This window comes from Festucalex cinctus, chromosome 12 (assembly GCF_051991245.1).
Source record: "Festucalex cinctus isolate MCC-2025b chromosome 12, RoL_Fcin_1.0, whole genome shotgun sequence".
Lineage (NCBI taxonomy): Eukaryota > Metazoa > Chordata > Actinopteri > Syngnathiformes > Syngnathidae > Festucalex > Festucalex cinctus.
In genome coordinates, this window is record NC_135422.1 from 11,261,782 (window position 1) to 11,283,601 (window position 21,820).

The following is a 21,820-nucleotide window of genomic DNA, read 5'->3' on the forward strand; positions in this document are numbered from 1 at the left end:
CGTGACAAAAGTAGTCTTTATCAGTAAACATTCTGTCCAAATGAATTCAAATCAATCAATTATCCTTCACATTTGCAAAGTTAATTTTAAGACTTATGTAAACTGCAAATAAAACCTTTGCACCGTTGAACCTTGAGTAGTATCGTGGTGAGTGTGCTCGTTCTCTAAGCAGCTCGTCCCTGGTTCGAAACCATCTTAGGTTTGTTTGTTTTTTCCCCTCCTCCTCCTCCTTTCTTCTCTCTTCTTCCCTCTCCTCCACTTCTCCTCCTCCACAATTTCTTGTGGCAAGGAGCTGGGGTTCTTTTTCTTTTTTTTCCCAAATGTTTATTGAAGGATTGATGGCTTGCATTCAGAGGAGTGCTCAAACGCAGAGCTCCAACTGCAGTCGGCTCGCCGTGGGCACGGCAATCACACGGGGAGAGACGGGGTTTTACTGAACCGGGTGTTTGACTTCCGCATTACAAAAATAATCAGCATAACACCTAATATTTATAATAATAATATGCCTATAGTTAACTAAAATACCATGGTGTAATCCCTTTAAACATACATGTACAACAAAAATCAATTGACATTTTTAATTCTTAAACTGTCATCTAGAAGTCATTTGAATGTCTTCCAAAGACTCAAGTTGGAGTCCACAGTGTGAATTGTCGACTGTATCCCCTTTGCATCTTCCTTCCAGCATGCATTTCTGCTCATAAATAGCCCATTGCACTAGCCACCCTGGCGATTAAAATAGGGAGCTTTTTTTTTCTATGTCCCATGCAACCGTGAGGCGTGTCTTTCCAGCCACTCGTGTTCATAATGACAGCCTGAAGTTCCTGACTGTCCCCTGTCCTTGTGTTTGTTTACATGGTGCTTTAAATGTGTAATCCCCGTGTAATTAAACGTGACTCCGTTGATGGCCCTCTCGTACTTTGCAGAGGCGCTGGTGCAGTGGAGTGAGTAAGCGCATGTGACTTGTGTTTTACGAATTTAATGCGTTCGTGTCAAGGCTCATCGTCGTAGCTCAAGAGACGAACAGTGGCGTCTTTGTCGTGGCAAACGTACACTGCTCGCTCCGCCATTGTGCACTAAAAGCACTATCATCACATTTGCGCATGTGCGTCTCACATCTGGTAGTTTTAATCTTATCTTTATGCTTGGTTGCGCACCCCTCTCCGCTCCTTTCTTTCCGTTTTAATTTTGGAAAAGAACCCTGTTGGATTATTTCAACACATTTCCCTTTATCCCATTGGAAGGCAGTTCCAAGTGGAGGGGATTACCTCCGTTTATCCCTTTTCCTTTTAGTACAAAGTCACAAAGCAATTCAAAAAACAAAAGGAGCCCTTGATAAGACATTTTATTTGCACACAACCTCGCCTAACCTCCGAACCCTTCTCTGCAGCTACAATCCCGCTGCAATTTTCCGTCAAAAGCCCTTTCTCCACTGCCTATAAGAACTGACATTTTCCTGCAAAATAGGGGCGACAAAGATGTTGGATGCTTGCTGTGCTTAAGGGAATTCTGCAATGTCTGTACCTACCCTATGCTCAGTTCTCCCGCTCAATTGTGGCAATATTCCGCTTTATATCGGCGCGAAAAAAAATGGACTCCTTGGTAACTTTTTCTTGAATTTGTGTATGTACTGCATTTTGGTTGAACAAGTGTTTTAATCCTCGATTTACGATGGAGTTCCATTTCTATGGCGATGACGTCACCCAATTTTGTGTGTAATAATATACATAACTACAGTAAATATTTGTATGAAAAAAATTTGTAGGCCACACATATAAAACAAATGAAGTGAAAACTGAAGTACGGCTGTGTCTTCTTGTGCCACATGACCAATGTGTGAACTTGTTCATGTGCATCATGGGTTACCTCGGACCACCAGTACAGCCATAAATGGAAGATCTTGTCATGTTACGCTATTTAACTCATTCACTGCCTTTGACAAGTATACTTGTCAATTGTATTTTTTAGAGCGGTGCTAAATGGGGGCGAATCTGAGCATGCTCCACTGTAAATATCAAACTTGGAAACAACTTTACTGATGCCCAACCACCGGTAGATGACATCATAGCCCCATTTTATAGGAAATAAACACAGTTTCAGAGTCCATGGGAGAAATGGCTGTATTTTGGCAAACCTACATTTTTCTGCTGTCAATTATAAAAGAACGGGACGGGACAAAAAGTAGGGAGTCTATTCTGTTATTTGGTAGATTCGGTTTATATATAATTATTGAATGGAATATCACGTGAGTATTGGAAATGTAAAAAATTTCTATAATGACTGGCAGTGAATGAGTTAATGTGAATAGTGTTTCACCTTCCACACTCCCGCTATATCGCAAATATTTTCCGAAGCTTATCTTACCATTGTCACCGCTATTCCGCAGAAACCTGCCATTTATTGCAATTTTTTTTAATGCGTTTTTACTGCATGCTTTACTATAATACCCGCACATGTGGGAAAGGAGAGCGACATTCGCCAATCCACTTTTCAGGATTTTATCACCTGGAGAACAGTAAAACACAAACAATGAACACACACAGGAGCTAGTTGGCCATAGATCAAGCACAGACGGTCATAAATAGACAGCAGAAGTCACGCCCCACCCACCAGGCTCCACCTCTTAAAGGCACATAGCGTTTTCAATACATTTTATGCTTGCAATTTTATGTGTGTTCAAAAATACTTTTACAATGTGTTTTAATCTTGAAAACACACTCTTTAAATAGTTAAACCATGTGGGAGGGGTACACTTTTTTTTTAAAAAAAGCTTTTATATGGTCTCTAGTTTTCGGAATATCCCCTATAGTGAGTGAGTGTGGAACATTTCTCCCATTCACTTTATAGAGCATTGTTCAACACTAGATGCTCCTCTTTAAAATGTTACTTGTTGTCTTTTCACTAATGTTTACCAATGTTTGTTCAGCACGTTTCTCAATATTCAATTCCATATACAGTATTAATACATTTTGCTTATTTTATTTTCTCTATGCCTCTCTCTTTCGCAGTATAACTTTGTGGGTAGAATCCTCGGCCCCCGGGGACTCACGGCCAAACAGTTGGAAGCAGAAACGGGATGTAAAATCATGGTGAGAGGCAAGAGCTCCATGAGAGACAAAAAGAAGGTAAGCACATACTGGTGTATTTTACCCCTCATTATTTTTTCATGGCGCGTTCCCTGAGCGCATCTGAAATGACAGAAAAAAAAACATTTTGATCTTGCATTAATTATTGTTCTGTGCGGACGTTTGAGGTCAAGATTTCTTGCGGTATGATGCAATCATTTCAAAGTTCCCCGTGGACTGCTCTCACACGAAAGCATCCTGGTCGCCGTATTGGAAACTCAGCACGGCGGCACCCGGATGCCTGATGGCTGGATGCTGACATGTGATCTGTTTGCGAAAGGCTGTGCAGTGGAAAGTAAAGGAGGCAGTAGTAGTAGTAAGGCAAGCAGGCAGACGGCCAAGGCCAGGGGCAACCTCTATTTCTGGAGCCACTGAGCTGAGGTTGGAGGCATAAAAGGCTAATGCCATGTGTGTTTATGTCCTGACATCCCACAGCTGGACATAATGTTTTTTTTTTGTTTTTTTTAAACCAATCCCTCATTCTGCAATCAGATTACGCGTCTCGAAAATTCATTTTATAGCCATATTTAAGTGCAGTGAATGAAAATTGCTACTTGAAAACAATTTCACTCTTTCGACTTTGCCTTTGACAACAGTGAAGCTAAGCAACACGTTTATAATACAATGTTTGTACTATCGCCAGAAAAAGTTGAACCTTGACTTATAACTGCCCCAATATAAAAGTTTTTGAGTTACAAGCTTTTGTCTTGGCACATTTTTATGCTTTGTAATGTGAGCAAAAATTTGACAAACAGCTGAGCTTCAGGCCCTCAAAATGTTAAATGGCGGCAGTGAACTTCACAGCAAAATCGATTGCCAACTGTTCTTTATTGCCACTAGCAGTTAAAGTTTACTATAAAGCTAAACATAAAATAAAGAATTGTGTGTATATTTTACCAACGAAAGCAGCTGTTAGCTTACTGGAAACACGTAATGGGAAGAGCCATAGATGGGCTAACAACTAGCATCAATGTTTCAGTACTTATAAACCTTTTAAGCAGTGGCTATTTAAACAAATTTGAACACAAAAGCTGTTATCTCAGTGAGCGGCGAATACTTGAGTGGCTAAGTCATGCACAACAGTAAGCACAACACAAATGGGGAAATTAAATCATGATGTAAAAACTACACATTTCCTTACATTCCATTCAAATACGTTATTACTGTATATTTCTGAAGTCCAATAGTGCTATTTTCCTAATTAAAAAAAAAAAAGTTTTGGCGGGAACATATTACGTTGTCAGTGGCGAAAGTTGATTTGAGTTTTGAGCGTGATCTTGGAACTAATTCAGCTTGTACATCAAGGTACCACTGTACTTAGACCTCACCTGTGTTATTCAGTCTAGCTGAATTTCCACGTGAAGTTCCAGGAACTTTTAATTCTTGTTACTAGTAGAAGGTGCCAACCAGATAACCAGCCAACCAGTTCCTTGAACTCTCAACAGTGCTAGCCCCACTATAGTAGTCTTCTTTTAGACCAGGTAGACATCCTCAGAAACAATTTTTAGACAACAGTTTCGGATCCAAAAACACAAGTTTTGGGGTTAATAAGTTCATTTGGTTTTGAAATTACCTTTTTTCCCTAAAACCTCTATCACTGTTAAGACGGAAAATATTCAGTTACTGTACTTTGTCTTAATAACCAAATTCCAAAAATCTTGGAAAACACTATTGCACATGGACCAGGACTTTTGTGTGACCAGGCTCAAACACAGACAAACAAAAATGGCTTCAACATACATGTACTTTCCATTTTTGTTCATTTAAGCAATTCCAGTTATATTTTGATATTTTTGTTGATATCAATTTGCATTTATTCTTCCACTGTGCTGTGAGGCTCGTTCTTCATTGGCCATTTAGTCAGTTATAGCTGATCTTCTTTCATCTTCAATGTGCACCTGCAGATTACACATGCATACATTGTTTTTGTCACAACTAAACAAAATTGTGGCTGAATGCACAATTTAAGGAGCTGGCGGTGACCGACAATCTACAAAAACGTAAATATGACTCTGCTTTGGGGGGAATACCTCTCCTATTATGCATTCCCCTGCATGCTTGCCAAAAAAGAAATGTACCTATTTGCCGCTTCTACCAGAATCAAATAGCCTGACAATACCTCACTATAATGCTGGGGCATCAGCATCATATCCATTTATTAGGAGGAGTGTAGGTATTTGTGATGAAAAATCTTTCCCCTGGGATTAGTAAATACCCTGCTATGATCCGACACGTCCATTCTAGACTTCGCCTCCATCCTATCTGTCTTCTTTCTTTAGTCAGTTGCTGTCAGCCAGGGATGCTTTATTGTATTACATTTACATAAGGAAATGTATTTTATCCCTTTTCATTGTGGGAATACAACTTATCTGCACACACAAAGTCCACAGTGCATCGTTACACAAACAATTCATGCTCAGAGACGAGCACATTTTAGGCTGAGTCATAATCTTAGAAGCTCGCGGCAAATGTTTTTTTTTTCCTCTCTCTCCCTTGTTCTTTTATTTTTATGGAAACCTCCCATTCTTATTTTAATTTCACTCTCTGTGCTCATTTCCCTTGGAGTGTGTTCATTAGAGGAGGAGACAATAAGGGCACTGGGCTCTCTCGTCACAATTAGATCCACAAGTAGTTTGAGAGGAGTGAACATGTTCTGGCGCGTACACAATTCCCAATGCACACCACATTCCTGGATCTGTCTTATCTAATTACACAAACTTCTCATTGCCCTTCGGTGTCTTACTGTTTTAGTTTATGGCATGTGTGTATGAATTTCATAAGGCATACTTTCCATGTTATGGCTTGTATAGAATTCTTAAAGAAATACTGGCAGGCAAGATCCTTTCCAGCTCTTCATTCACATTGAAGAAAGCACTAAGAGTTTGTTCATGGGAATAATGTTAGATTAATTGATCATCAGGAATGCATTTGTGGAACTGTTAATAAATAAGTAGTGGTAGTTGCGGACCCCCCTTTTGGAGGAGTTTTGTCAGTAGAACCACAAGAGTGTTTGTGAAGGTGTTGCATAATTACGGCTCAGTATCCGATGAAACCACGGCCCCCGGTTACCTCCTATATCCGCATCCTCAACTCTCCTTCTTCCCTTCATGCCCCGTGGCAGCCCAGGAAGCCACAGCAGCAGCTTTAGCCAGCGTGTTTATTCAGGATCCATTAGCGGCAGCATTTTTATGCTCTCAATAATTCAGCTGGTTGCTCCTGGGCCGCGCCGGCTGACGTCGAGCGGGTTCACTGAAGCCTGCATGGCCGTGTAAGAGAGAGATAGAGAGACATAGAGGCTGAGTGAATCACGGGCGAGTGGAGAACAATGGGGAGAGATGGAAAAGCAGCTCGGCAAGAAAATGTGGAGGAAGAATGAAGGTGAAGGGCGAAATGCGGTTATGCGTGCTGGTCCATATGCCGCGATTGCTTTTTTTTTTTTTTTTTCCCTGTTGCGGATGAAAGTCGCTTAATGGGATTGGACTGTCTTCACTTTATTTCTCAGACAAACAAGTGTTGAAATATTACCCCTTTGTTAAGTTAGCCTCTTAGCCCATTTGTCTTAAGCCAGACTTGTGGCTCCCAAACTCTCCACATACCATCTGCCTTGCCTGCCAAGTAAAAAGACAAATGAAATGTTCTTGTCTGAAGCCATATTTCTATAACATTAAAAAAAAAAGTGTTACTTAACAGTTAGTTTTGATTCCATTTTGCTTGATTCTGTGCAGACCCACAGGTATCAAAGTCCGGTCTTTGAGGGTCGGATTACTGCACGTTTCAGAGGTTTCCGTCCTCTAACACGCCCGATTCAATGATGTGAATCATTATCAGCCTCTTGCAGAGCTTACTGATGAGCTGATCATTTGATTTAAGTGTGTTGGAGGAGAGAAACATCTGAAACGTGCAGAACTCCGGCCTTCGAGGACCGGACTTTGACATATGTGGAATGTGAGGTTTTATATGTGAATATGTATTCTTACGCCACTGCGCAAACCAGTTGAGTTCAGAAAGTCTTATGTCAGTACTGTAATACAGTACGTAAGCAAAGACCGCATGTAATGTTTTACCACATGTCTGTGATCCACCCATAATGGATTTGTGACCCATGTTTGGGTCACCACTCACCAGTTGCGACTCACTGGCATAGACCATTAAATGTTGGTACATTAGAGGCCGATCAGCCATTTCCAGTAGCGGCCTGTAGAGTAATGTGGAGGTTCCATGAATTTAAAACAATGTGGTGGGAGAGTTAATCTAGACCATATCAGATATGAGTCACTTGAAAATAGATGTAAATGTACAACTTGTATCCTGGTCCCAAGTTAGAATAGGACACATGCCACATGCTATGTACTGCAAATCCAGCCGAGGGAGTCTAGATCAAGCGTAATTTATGAAGTGATCACAAGGTGCGTATTAATCGTTGACTTGGCATTCGTGATAACGGCTAAGCCCCATCTGCGTTTGTGTGCAAGAGAGTCAAGTCCACCTTAAATAGGAGGAGGCAGAAGATATTAAAGGATAATAACCCGTCCCCAGATTGCACTTAACACTGATCAAATGCCTCACAACCTTTTTTTCTTGTGACACATTTGTTCAGACAGGATTCGTTGCACACCAATTCCTCCGAGGGTGCTTGCTTCGCTATCAACACGGCACTCTCTCATGTGACGGCTTACTCTTCTTAGTTGTTGCTGGTGATTCTTGTCATGTCCTTAAGAACCTGCCCGAAGGGAGGAAGCTAGCGTGATAAGTTGTTGTTGATGCTTCCTTACAAATAGCGGCAAGGTAAAAGTTATGTCTTCCAGTTTTATCGAACAAAACGGTTGCAATAGCTATTGAACGAAATGGTTTATTTGATCGACCAGTTCCACAGTTTATGGGAGCACCATTCCTAATGAATCTTTAAATTTTCCTGGATGTACACTGAGAGAGGGGCTATTTTTAAACGTATTTCTAAGAGCATTTTACATTGCCAAGCCAGCTTTTCATTTGTTTATTTTTTGTTTAACCAGATAAGTGAATTATGAGCAGGTTTTCACATACAATACCGACCTGGCATTCCACTGTGAACAGGACCAACAGAAAATTGTGTCCCTTATGTCCACATATGGTCAATTAAATGTTTTTTTTCACTAATCAATGATATTGGTCTGTCCCCATGTTGTTTATTTAATTTAGTTACTAGTGTTGAAAACGACTAACTCAGCAGTCCATCTCTTCTACCACTCTAGGAACTATGCGGCATTGTCACATGTTGTCATTAGTTTACTTGGAACATTCAGTTTTGTAAAATGTATTTTCCTTGTTGAACATCGCTGCCTGGCTTGTTGTTGTCCTTCCGTGTACCCTTCAGCTCTGTACTGCACCTGTTGACATTTAGCCTCAATTTAGAGCAGACGCTTGGCTCAAAGGGAAAAAATGTACTGTTCAGAGTTGAACCGTTGCATTTGCTACTGCCTCAAAGTCTAAAATCCATTGTCGGACTAACCTTCACTCATAATAGTGAGGACTGGATTGCACGCTCTTGTATGTTGTCGAGCATTACCAGCTGAACTCTAACGTGAATTAGTGTCACTATGTAAAGTGTCTCTGCAGCGACTAGAAACTTCTGCTTTGAACCGTCCAACCTCATATTTGTCATGTTCTGTCAGAAGGCACACCGTGACCTTGCCTTGGGTGACATATGCACACTGGAAGCGCTCAAGATTGTCGTTGACTTTTGTGGCCGAGGATGGTATGTGAAGAAAAGAAGTTGCAGTGTGCTCTTGTGCTTTTATATTTGAACCACCCTGTCCAAGTCCCGCCTTGAATATGCTGAGTCTCCTTTCAGTCTGTGTCCCCTAATGGTCCATAAGCAAACAGTCAGGGTGGAATAATGGCCCGGGCGTAGAAACTAGGCCCTTCCCATGTGGAAAAGGGGAAAACGAGAGTGGAATATTGAACTTTTCTGTATGTGCGTACCTGCGTGCGTGTTAAAGAGCAGTGCCATGGCAACAGCTCTCTGTGGAGTAGAAAGCAAGTGGGTGGCACTCGGCTCCGAGTGTCTCTCCTTGGCGCACCACGACACAATCGAAATCACGTCAGGGCGCCACTGCCACAATGCATTGTGGGGCATAAAATAGCGAAAAATGGCCGTGATCAGTGATGCTGCTTAGGATTGATTTGGACGTCAATTGCTACAATTAGGTGTTGAGTGGGTGAGATGCACCTATTTTTGTCAGTCTATGAATTTTACACAGCCGCCAAGTAACACGATGTGTCTTGACACCCTCGACTCATGCCCAGGCTCTCAGTTTGAGAAAATAATCTCAATTAAAAAAATTAAAAAAAAACAATGATTAAAATCAGGTCTTAATTGGTTCAGTCAATCAAAATTTCTTTATTTAGCCCCTCTCATACATTAAAATGCAACACAGGGTGCCAAACAAAACATCCATACATCCATATGCGGGACCGCTTATGCCTCACAAGGGTCGCGGAGGAATTAAAACATCCATAATACAATAAAAAGAAAGAAGCGCCTATCCCTCCAACATACCCCCCCCCCCCCACCCCCACCCCCCCCACCCACACACACACACACACACCCCCACCCACACACACACACAAACACACCCAAGAAAAACAAAAAACCTGTCGGGGCACAGAGAAACCATGTGAGGAAAGGCACCAAGGAAAGACTGGAGCTCAAAACTAAAAGACAACAACATAAAAACAGAATAAAAGGCAAAAACAAAGCTAAAATATAAAAGTGGGAAGTAAGAAAAGAAATAAACTGGGTTAAAAAAGATAATTTAAATGCCAAACTTAAAAAAAAAAAAAAAAAAAAAAAAAAAAAAAAAGTGTTGTTTTGCGCCTCCTTAAAATATCACTAGTCTCTGTGGACCTGATGATGCCATCCGGCAAGCTATTTCATAGATGAGGACCATTGTGGCTAAATGCGGTCTCACCGTGTGTTTTGGTCCTCATGCTAGGAACAGTTATAAGTCCGCTGCCAGAGGACCTCAGGATCCGCAGCGGTTGATACGATAAAAGCAGGTCAGATCAATAAGTTGGCCCAAGACCATTAAGACATGTAAAGACTAAACTTTAAAAAGTTAGCTTTTTTTTATTATCGTGTCAACTTTCTTAGCTTCGTCAAGTTTTGAAGTATTTTTCTTTTCAACTATGGGAGCAGACTACCACGTTTTGTCAAGTTTTGAATTGAAACGTCACCTGTCAGTTAAATCTAGAACTACAATTTGGTACTCTGTTCTTAAGTGATGCCTTAGACAGCTATTGTTGCCTGTGCACCATTGTTCTCAGCAAAACCATACCGATGCACAATGAACTCTCCGTAAATTATGATGGTATTCTTAACTCATTGAGTTTAAAAAAAATAAATAATAATAAAAAAAAAGGGGGGGCTTCACCTGTCTCTCAAATTTTTACCTGTTCGTTTTTCATGGGTAGTAATTGCTGCGGGGCATAGCTTTTTTTTTTTTTTTTTTTGGTCTCGATTAAGTGAGCGTTCTACTAAAGAAGGGTGTTGCTTCAAAGCAAACGCTTAATGGCTGACTAAAGTAGCACTCCTGTCATCCCGCCTCTCTTCACAGGACCATGTCGTCCTCTGATGCGTGAGTCGCCGCCGCCGTGGCGCTCCAGCACACCCACGCTGTCACATTCACTCACGCGTCTATCTCTTTCCAGGAGGAGCAGAACAGAGGAAAGCCAAACTGGGAGCACCTCAACGAGGACCTTCATGTCCTGATCACAGTGGAAGACACGCAGACCAGAGCCGAGATCAAGATGAGGAGAGCCGTGGAGGAGGTGAAGAAGCTCCTCGTACCAGCTGTAAGTACAAGCGTGTTTCTTGGGACCTATTCGATTCAATAAAGGTGACCTGTGGTCAAGGTGGCACAATGCTGGGTTGAGCCGACTTTCTATTCTTAGCTGTCTTGGTCTGAACAACAGAAGTACATATGGTACACCGCTCACTGTTAGCATCCTGTTTACGAGCATACATAGACCACGGGAACAGCTTGGCCGAGTGCTGGGGAAAAAGGATTTAAAAAAAAAAAAAACCGCCTAGCGGCATTCACCCACTGTGTCTGCCACATTCCATCTCCGCTTCCCCCGATAGCTGTTGCCGCTATTCTGGCGAACGGCGAGTGTTTTCCATGTTGACTGTGGTGACCAGGTGGACGGGGCAGCTGAAGGCCCAGATTTCTCATCAGGTGGCTGCACAGAGTGGCTTGGTGGTCTTGGGAAGCTGGAGGCTAGTGAGTGCCAGGATGACTGGGTTAATGTGGTGAGCAAATGTGGATTTTAGACATTTTCTGCTTTATAGAAAGGCTAAGGCTAAAAACTTCTATAGAAAGTTTTTAATTTTCACAATGAGAGGCACCTGTCATTTAAGATTATAATTTGGTTGAACTCTTTTCTCCATGCATTGCTCAAGTCACGGATTGGTACTCGTACTGGCAGATACTCAAAATCAAATGACCGTTGTGCACAAAAAATGTGTAAAATGTAATGGGAAAAGAATGTTAATGGAAAAGGCATAATGTGAAGCTTAGCTACTTTTAACATTCTTAGTAGTTGTTTTTTTTTTTTTTTTTTTTTTAATCAGGATTCATTCTAAGTCGCACCATCACAAACTATTTTGAACATCCAGCAAGAAAATCCACTCAAACTGTTTGAGTACAACATGAACCAGAAATCTTTTTTTCTCTTCATTATGATGACATAGAGATTCAAGCTGGCCTTGTTATTGGAACGAGTGGTACATTTGCTTACTGTACACTGTTAGAAAACAATTGAAGGATGCCCATTAAGATATACTGTGCATGTCTATACCGATACAGTTGCGTTGCGCAATTGCCTCAATTTTATGAAACCTTTACTAGCAGCCTCTACCATTATTCCGTGCTCCAGTACACAAAAGCTGCCATGGCGTGTTGAAGCTTCCTGTCCAGAATGTTAGTTTATCCCCTCCCCTTAGCCCTGCCAGCGTGGAAGTCACCTCCATGCGCTTTTTCTTGTCAAGACTCCTTGTCTGCATCTCGACTGCCAGTTATTTCTTTAGGCACTTGTTTTGTTTCCTCAGCGTGTATGCACACACAAGATGTTGACACAGTTGAACATTGTCGCGCGGGCACACTATCAAATGTGTGTGTGTGTGTGTGTCCCCACAAACCTAAGAATGAAGCCGTCCTCTGCGCTGACAGTTGACTACTGTATGACTCACCACAAACGCACACATACTGTAGTCCCGTATATAAACGCGCACACACATGAAGAGCCTGTTGGTGACCCTGTAAGTCAATGACAGCTCTCGAGCTAATACTTATCTGGATGGAGTGTGACAACAAATGCAGGCATTTTTCTGGAAAATGCTTTTTTTTTTATTTTTATGATGGAACTTGACAAAGGCATACAAGGTGTTTGGTCATTCATCACCGGAACTGTTTGGTAGGATAAGAGCTTAGATTCTTCTTCCCATATACATGAAAATATTTAAATCCAATTTGACTTGAATTATTTTCTTTCCATACACACAAAAATATTTAAAATATATATATGGTCACAAAATATGTTCAATATGTTTTAATGTAAAGCTATTTTTCTAAATATTTTTTGGATTTAAATAAACATTTACATTCCATTACAATCGTCCAACCTATAATATACAGTTATGGCCCTTATCAAGATACTAAAACAATAAACCTGTCTGATAAATCCGTAGTAAAAATATATGCTTGGCTTTTAATGCATATTACCACAGCTGACACTTTGTCAAATGTAAATCTCAATTGCTCTTTTATTAAACCAAAAATCAGTGTCTGCTGTATGTTGGCTTGGTGTGTTTTATCTCCGCATGAACCCCCCCGGGGTTACCACATTTTTGTCGTGTCAGTTCACACATCACGAGTGGGTGGGTGGGCTGTCGTACTGGCTGGCAGTAATGCCCCCTTTCACGCCGAACTGAATGGATTTAAGTGCAGCTTTTGGTGCATAGGCATTGTACTAATGAAGGGCATCTTCCCCACATCTGGCAGTGTAAAAATCCCCTTTAGGAAAATCACACAGGAAGCAAAATGAGGCCGTACTTTTATTCCCTTTCAGTGAACATGCTTTAGGGAACAACAAAAATTACATTGGTCTTCTGTTTCCCCTTAGTTTTCTAGTTGCTGCTTCAGCCATAAATTAAGATGGAATCAAAAAGAAATGTCAATTGTTGGGTAAGGAGGAATAACACACTGCATTCTGGGTTGTAGGAAGGGGCATTGCTAGTGTGGTGGCTCGCACGGCGTCCATGAAGTTCTCTTTTTTTTTTTTTCTTCTTCTTCTTCTTCTTCTTCTTCTTTTTTTTTTTTAATGCCAATTTAGCTTGATCACCAGGTGTATGCATATTTTCTTCTTACCTGCTTCAAAACAAATAATATAGGGCTATGACAGTTTCATAAGTAGTATAATTAAGTTTGGGAACATTTCACACTATACAAGGAAAATAAAGTGTGATGTGTACGACAGCTACGATCGCCAACCCAAGGTTGAGTTGAGTTATTCAATAAAGCCTACCATTGCTATTTACAATGTATTGTGATGACCCTGAATGCTCCCTCTGTCCTGTGAACTTTTGAACCTCAACCCCACGTTAACCTGGAGTCGGGATAACGTCTGCGAGATGAGAAAGACGGAGGGGGGGCAGTCAGAGATGGCTGAGAGCATGATAGGGCTTCTCTTTCAAGTGTGGATTTCCTCTGTTGATCCTGCCCTCACACACACACAGACCATGCGCACTCTCAACCTGCATCCCTGTACATGTACACAGACACGCACTATTACCCACCAGACTAAATTGCCCTGCTCATCACTTGAATCTTTGGTTAAAGCCCTCAAACAGAGCAGAGGCACTCTGCACTTTGTGTAACCTCCACTCACATACTTGGATAAAACAAGACGAATTCCAAGACTATAAAGTGAGGCACTGCCTTACACCTAAATTTGATCTAATGGGAGCTCAAGGCTACCTGGTGAACCAGTGGACTCCGCCGCAGTTCAGATTTTATAGGTTCACATCTGGCCTTCTAATTTGAGCCTGCGACGTTTCCGCCCAATAGCAATTACCAATGTTGACGGTCACACAAGTGTATATAAAATATGTTAGCTATCATTAATAATAATCATGATATTGTAAATGTCAGGGTTACCTGTTTGACATCCATTAAACACGACACAAAAAGAGAAGACACAAAGAGAGAAGACACTCAGTTCAGGGCTCGCGAGGAGAGAGGAGAGGAACTGACTGATACAATTCACTCCTGCACTCTCTGAAGATTCCTCTCCTCACCCTCTCTATTTATTTGGTTTTTCCACGCCCCTAGTTACATGGTTGTGCCAACCCTAAAAATGCAAATGTAAGGCATAGTTGGAACACAGTGTACTTGTTTATGTGTTGTGCATGTGAGTGGATGATTGCTGAGTACATGTGTGGTCAAGTTTGCAATCATTTCTTAATAGAAAACGGGCAACTTCAGCAGACTGGCTCGAACCATCCTGCTGCGTTAGGATGTTGTGGTTCTTCGGCTTTTTGAGTCATCTTCAAATAGCCAGGCTATGTGAATGTGAGTGCGAACAGAGCAAAGCAGTCTTCATTGCAAGCAGAAGCAGTTCTTCATTGCAGCAAATGTATAACTTATTATTTACAATTATTCCTACAGTAAGTTTTCTATGCAGCATTCATAATTTGATGCTAACGACTGCCATTCAAAGTCTGATCCCAAGATTTTTGGGACATTTAATTGCAGGCACTAATTTTCATGGTCACATGGGATATTGAGTTTTACTGTATTTTCCAAAACTAGTGATAGAAGCGCTTTGCTCCTAATGATAAAATGCTAAACAAAACATAGAACCCAGGTACACACAAGCTAGTAATACTGCATTATACCAAAACCGAAATAATCAATGTGTGCCACTGGCGCTTGCATTTTGTTCACGTCTAATGTTGATATGATGAATAAAGCATATCATTTGCTTTGTAAAAGGAACAGAGAATAAATCCCTAAATGTAAATATAAACATGTTGCCCTGGAGACAATTTCACAGTGCGGCATATTTTGCTCACTGACAGATTAAATTGTTACGCTGTGGGGATAAATAGGCGTCGTTGGGAATTTCAAGTGCTTCAGTACACTACATTGTCTTAGTTTAAGGTATAAAATGTGTTTGTGCTTGCCAGTATTCTGGAGTAGTACCGGTATATGTACAGCATTTATTATCACAGACATGGTCTCAGGAAGTAAATAATGCAGAATGAATAGCACCCCGTTTAGACGGACAAGTCCGCACTGAATGTTTGTCTTCAATAATCACGTGTTTTGCCTTTATTCTGTTTCAACTCTCATTCTCTCCTCCTCCTCTGTCAGCGGTGTATGACAAATGAGTACAAAACACCATCTGGCCGCATCCATCCATGTGTGCCTCCCCCAGTTAATGAGGTTTATTTTCTTAGGTCCAAGCCATCACTGTCATTCTCCTTTATTTACTCTTAATGTACCTCATGCATGATATTTATTGTGTATTATCCATGAGAGGGGTTTGGTGGATGCCATCAGGCTCCATTGAAGCTACCGAATTTGCTTATCCTACTTCAATTGGAAGATGCTATTTCATACACTACAGTATAATTGATCTACCGTCAACATTTATGCTTGTTTGATGATAAATGATGATGGAAAATCTTTGGGAAAAGGTGTCTCAATCGTTACCTATAACCCAATTGCAATTTAGTAAAAGCGAGGCTATATACATTTGGCAGTACCTTTCCACAAATGTAATGAATCAAAGGAAATAGCAAAGCAGTGTTCACCTTATAAACTCTCCATCAATCAAATCAAAGATAACTGTCAAATGGCTGACTGACTTGAGCATTGTACTGCCTTAAAATAGACTTCATATAGCTGGTTAGGCCTTCGCTGCCTAAGACAAATCAACAGGGATGTTCAACACCACTTTTTTTTTTTTTTTTTTTCATACCAATACTGTTATGAGTGTACACTTTTTGAATACCAATACATCTGGTACTTTTGATGAATAAAATTTCAAATAACACAATGATTAAACATCCCTCCATTTTCAATAACAATTAGCGCTTAGCGCGAGTGAGCTGTACTCACCAAGTTAGATGTGCTACCTACTTGACCACTGTGCCGCCCAATTGTAAACAATTGTACATTTATGTTCAGGAAGGCTCTTCTGGTTTGGTGAGTGTGACAGCAGATGCCGTGTTAGTCAGAAGAGCTTGTTTACTGCATGCTGCCATTTTTGCTCTATGCAGTCTTGCCAAGGAGTAAACTAAAAGGACAACTCTTAGTGTTTCCCATTTTTTATTATATTAATATAGACCATATTACATTCCATTTTAATATCCCTTTTTAATGAATATAAAGAACTAAAGTAGAGTAAGGCTGTGGGCTGGTGTTTTTCTGCCAACTTGGCAGCACATTTCCCTCCAGACTGTTATTACCTTCATCAGGCTAATAAAAGAGTTGTGCTGGATCATATTAACCTGAGGTGATTTGCACCTCCCAGGATAGCAACAGGCCTGTACGGGTAAGGTGCATCACATTACATTACAGCACAGTACACGTGCGTGCGTGTGTTAATCATGCTTTTAATTTGCCTTCTTGACTGTGCGCCCTCTCCATGAGATGCAGCGTTCCTCCTTTCATACTTAACAAGGCGTAGTCACGATGACGTCCTTGTGTGTAATCGTTTTAGCAGCACTATGATGCTCATTTATCCAGCCTTCATATTTGCGGTCATATGTGAGATGAGCAATATCTTCAAGTATGCTATGGGGACAGAATGTTAAATAGCACAAGATTGGCCACAAATGTTGCACTGTAACCTCCAAGTTGTTGTCATTTTTACAACAAATGTTCCCATAGGAAATGTAATAATTTGTTCCAGGCTCAAGTTGTCATAACTGTTAAAATGTAAGACAATGTTTTCAGAAACATCGAGCATTCCTGTCAAGCAAGTTTATGGAGCAGTTAACCACTGGATAATAAAACTAATATAGATGAATGGACCACTAAGAAATATATCTTGTCACTATTTCACAATAAGATCCTGTTCAGGTTCTATCATTACACTTTTCTTTTGTCCCAGTTGTGTGGCATATCTTCTCCTAAAATGTTGGTTCTCCGAACACTATCAGTCTGGGAAACTTTTAAGTTTGCAGGCTCCACTTTATTTGCATTTTTGACAGTTAGTTTGCTAGTAATACAATAAATCAGATGTAAAATTTAAAAGGTAAGCATGTGAGTAGTGTTTGGTGATTATTATTATTTTTTTAACCAGTACCTGGAATTAAGAACTAATACCCAAGAGTATTTTTTTAATCATTTCAGCCAAGAGTACTTGGCCAGCCCTTAAATACAGGTATACCTGGGCGACCTGCCCAACTCATTTATTTGTACAATGGGTGCAAAAAAAAAAAAAAAAAAAGATACCCAATACCAACTACTTCCCCCCCCCCCCCCCCGAGATTATTCGTTGCATGTACGCCAGTGCCTTGTTGCCAGCCCACATCCAATAGGAGGGACTTGATCTGGTCTTGGCTGAAGGAATCTTCCCGTTATTTCCTCCCAACACACTCTCCATCTGCCCATCCCTGCTTGTATCGAGCTTTAATGGGCTCCTGAGGGGCAGACAGGTGGCTCCCACCCTTTAGAAACAGTGCCCCTGTGGAGATGAGCCTGACCCCCGTTCTAATCGAAATAGGACTACATTTAGCCACTCTGCTTTATATGTACATTTTGTATTGGACATTTACATTTACTGCAACCAAAAGCAAATTGGAACAATTCATAAGCGTCTCCCTTCAGGGGACACTTGTGTTTTGAGGGATTTTGTGCATTTGCATCGTACTTGATCTGGAGTCTGCTCATGAACCAATATAAATCTGCAAAATAGGTTTTTATTTGGTTTCATTACTTATTATTAGTAGCGAACCCATTTGTAGGAAAATGAAGCACATCCACAGATGCATAACATCCACACACATCTCCCAGAATTTCATGTATTGATGTCTCTCCAACACAGTTGTTTATTCAGTGGTTAAGCAAACTCAAAACCCAAACAGTTAATACTTCCTACTTCCTCTCTCTCCTTGTTTTACCTTCAGCTGTCATTTGGTAGCAAATTGATCTTTCCCATCAGGTCTCCACAGGAATTAGTCCAGCTTCTTTTCCATTTCGTTCATTCAGATTTTCAAGTCGGCTACGATTCCCCCAGTGAACATACACAAAACCTCAATACCAGTGGCAAAATTACCTTCGCCTGCCGCACTCTCCTGTTACTTTCTCTTCCCTGAACCACAACGTTCCTAATCCACCTGGCCTGGTTGTTCTTCAGAGGCCTCCTCAAGTGGCCCAATACAATAGTCAGTTAGTAGAAGCCGGTAACAAGACTTTGCTGTCTTAATCTGCTGTGGTCCTCCAGTGGTCATGAGATGGGACCCTGTGAGCCCCCTGGCCAATCTTTTTGCTTCGCTTTGAAGCTCCTCCTAATCCCTTTTACAGAGTCACCGAAATGCTGAAGTCTGTTTTTGTGTGCATATAAAAATGTCCATGGCGCCATTGTATTAAAACCACAATTAGGACCATTCATCACAAAAGGCACAGCAATAGATGTATCTTTGGTCCAGATGTCCATCCAAGGGTAGCTTGTTTTAGCAAGGCCAAGCTCAAACATCTGCAATGTGTAAACACACACATGCAAGCATACTTTGATCTCTGCTCCCCCAGTAACCGTGTTTACCAGTGTTCACGCAAGGAAATAGGATTGAGGCGAGCTTAGCATTGGATGACCTAAAGTCTGCTGATGTAATTCAGCTTCTACAGTAAATCAAAGTTTCTTGCTAAGATTGTGAACTCCAAGTCTGGCCACCTCCAACATTGATGGCCTTATAGAAATATAAGATTATACCTTACTTTACCTTCTTCTTTTATAAAGTGCCGGAGTCCTGCAGGTTTTGGATGTTTCTCTTGTCCAACACAGCTGAAGCTCATCAGCAAGCTCTGCATAAGCCTGATCACGATCCTGTTCATTGGAACACGTGCATTGGAGCAGGGAAACATCCCAAACCTGCAGGACTCCGGCCCTCGAGGACCGAGTTTGGACACCACTGGTTTACACTCCCAATTGTGCAACATTTAGCTATGACTTATGAGAGCCACAGACATGGTTTTTTTTTCTCCCCCCTTCCCTGCACTGGCACATATATATGATTTAAACGTGACGTGAGCAGAGTTTTGAGTTTTGTGCCGTATATATGGGAACACAACAGCGTAGTATAACTAACTTTTCCATTCTAGGGGTGGTTTCAAATTTTGCATATTCAAGCCCCCAAAGCGCCATCGTCTAAACAAAATTTCACCTCTGACAGAGTATTTTGGTGTTGACTTTTTACCCGCATGCGTCTTCATATAAACAGGTCCTTACTGAACCACGTGTCACAAGCGTATCAGGAAAGGGACTCAAAAATTGGTAGCCGAAACTTAATTTCTTGAATTGGTAGTACAGGGTCCAGGCAGGTTCCGTATTAGTCCTACTTCTTTCCAGCGGGACTTTTCATTTCTGTCCTTCGCTAAAGCTGCGGTGATCATCTCTGAGTCAGGATCTCAGAATCTGATGCAAATCCTCTGCCAGTATTTAAAGCTCCCCCCAAATCATCCCTCGCCAAATCCCCTCAAGATATTCCCCGCTCGATTGGAGGGCATTAAAGGATCGCGAGTGACAGAACAATACACCGTCTGGCAGCCTGGTCGAATAAGGGATAAATGCGAAGGGAGAGGAGAGAGAATCAGGGAGCAGGCGAGGGTTCAAATTTGGCATAAGGGCTGGAAGGGGTCAACAGGGAACAAGAGTCGAGGGACAGATGCTTGCTTGTCGTACAACTGCGTCATCCTGCCTGCACTTAGTCTGCTACATCATCTGTCCAAACTGAGGCAGTTCCACAAGCTGGAATAATCATGCTGTTAAATCTGTATATATTTTTCAAGGTTATTTATGTGGACTTTAATCCACTCTTAATGCTGTTATGTTACATGAAATGCCAGCCTGCTTTGTGAATAAACAACATCACTCAGAATTTCTGCTTGTGCTCTTTTAGTGCTCAGAATATTTTGGACGAAAGACGCTTCCAAATCTATTTTTGCAAACAAAACTGCACAAGGCTAAGCAAGGCACTTGAAATAGATGAATACTTCAACATCAGACTGATCTTTTGCTAAAAGCCTTGGACCTGGTAAGCTTTGTCATGCAGCAGGAAGTAAAGTATTAGCATGAGAGCTAACTCCTGAATTTCAACAGTACTGTACTTCACTAAGCCTCTTGATTGACTGTAATGGGGAGGAGCAGCTGCAAAGTGTTTGTAATAATCTGACTGGAGTCAGGTTCGCATATATGCTAATGAGCGAGGGTGTTGGCGGTTTAGCATGACTAATGGCGCTCGTCGCTAACGGAGCTGTCTCGGACTGAGGAAGCGAGCCAAAGGTAAAAGGGGAAATGAAGAGACTTTGCTGGGAACTTTATGAAGGAAGTCATGGCCGAGCGTTGCCAGAGATTGCATTGACTAGGACAATTGGTAAAATAATAATTCTGTCAATTCTGTCAGCCTTAATGGCATATTCTCGCATTGACTCTTGAAGGGTACATTTAGTATGATAGCAGTCATGTTGGTTTCATGAGAATGCATATTGTCTGTTAATATGTGCGTTAATTGTGTGTTGAAAAGTCCTTCAATAAAACGGTAATCACCCAGCTGGTAGTAGACAGCGTTCAGCCATTCATGTGTGGATGTGAATGATTAAATGAGACAATAGAATAATCAATTAAGAATTTTGTGGATTGTTTGAAATGGTTGTTGATTAATTGCATCTTGAAGCCATAGAGGCAATTTGGAGTGCACTACTTGCCTTGGAAGGAAATAGGCGATATTGATAAACAAAGAGAAGTTGAGCTACATACTCTAATTTCGACTACAGGTGTCCTTGGTATTTAACCTGGCAATAGCCAGATTGATATTGTGATTCATTCAAGGGAGTTCACCACAATATCTGGGACTTATCCACGGTGATTTGCCCGGGAAAGGCGGAACATTATGTACAATATTTTGAGCTGATTGGTCGATGCGGCAGGGAAAAAAGCATGAATATCTTTACCAGATAAAAATGCACGAAGCGCCTCTCGCTATTCAACGTTCAACAAGTAAACGGTGAGTAATTCTGCAAGAACAGAATTAATTGCAGCTTCTATTCGTCCGTGTTAGGTTTGTTTGTTTTCCCCGGCGTCGGCGCTGGCTTCCTGGTTTTGTCACAGCTGCATGTCCTGCCCCAAACTCGGTGTCGCTGGAAATCAACGGGCTCTGTACAAGATGTATGGGGTATATGCCAAGGAAGAGGCGAGGCTGTTTCTTGCACAAGAGTTTGTTTCCGGTTCGGTTTGCAACTTGTGGGCTGCGTCAAAAATACTTGTGCTTCCAACTTTGTGCCCCTGGGTTGCGCGTTCGCAACCCGGACCTGAAATAAACCGATGTGCAAAATCACGTCCCGCCTCTTCCGTGGCATATACCCCATTCTCACAAATACCGCGAGAATTCATCTTGCAGAGCAAGGTTACCTTTGTTTACGATGATGCCA

At 41.3% G+C, this 21,820-nt stretch overlaps 1 protein-coding gene across 7 annotated transcripts in view; it reads left to right on the forward strand.

Annotated features, from left to right (window-relative positions):
* The window catches only part of qkia (QKI, KH domain containing, RNA binding a), an 85,387-nt gene that overhangs the window by 43,027 nt on the left and 20,540 nt on the right, over positions 1-21,820 (forward strand). For all 7 annotated transcript variants that reach the window (XM_077537826.1, XM_077537827.1, XM_077537828.1 and 4 more), the window contains exons 3-4: positions 3,009-3,125; positions 10,815-10,958. In XM_077537826.1, coding sequence (XP_077393952.1) covers positions 3,009-3,125; positions 10,815-10,958 — 261 coding nt within the window. The remainder of the gene's footprint in view (positions 1-3,008; positions 3,126-10,814; positions 10,959-21,820) is intronic.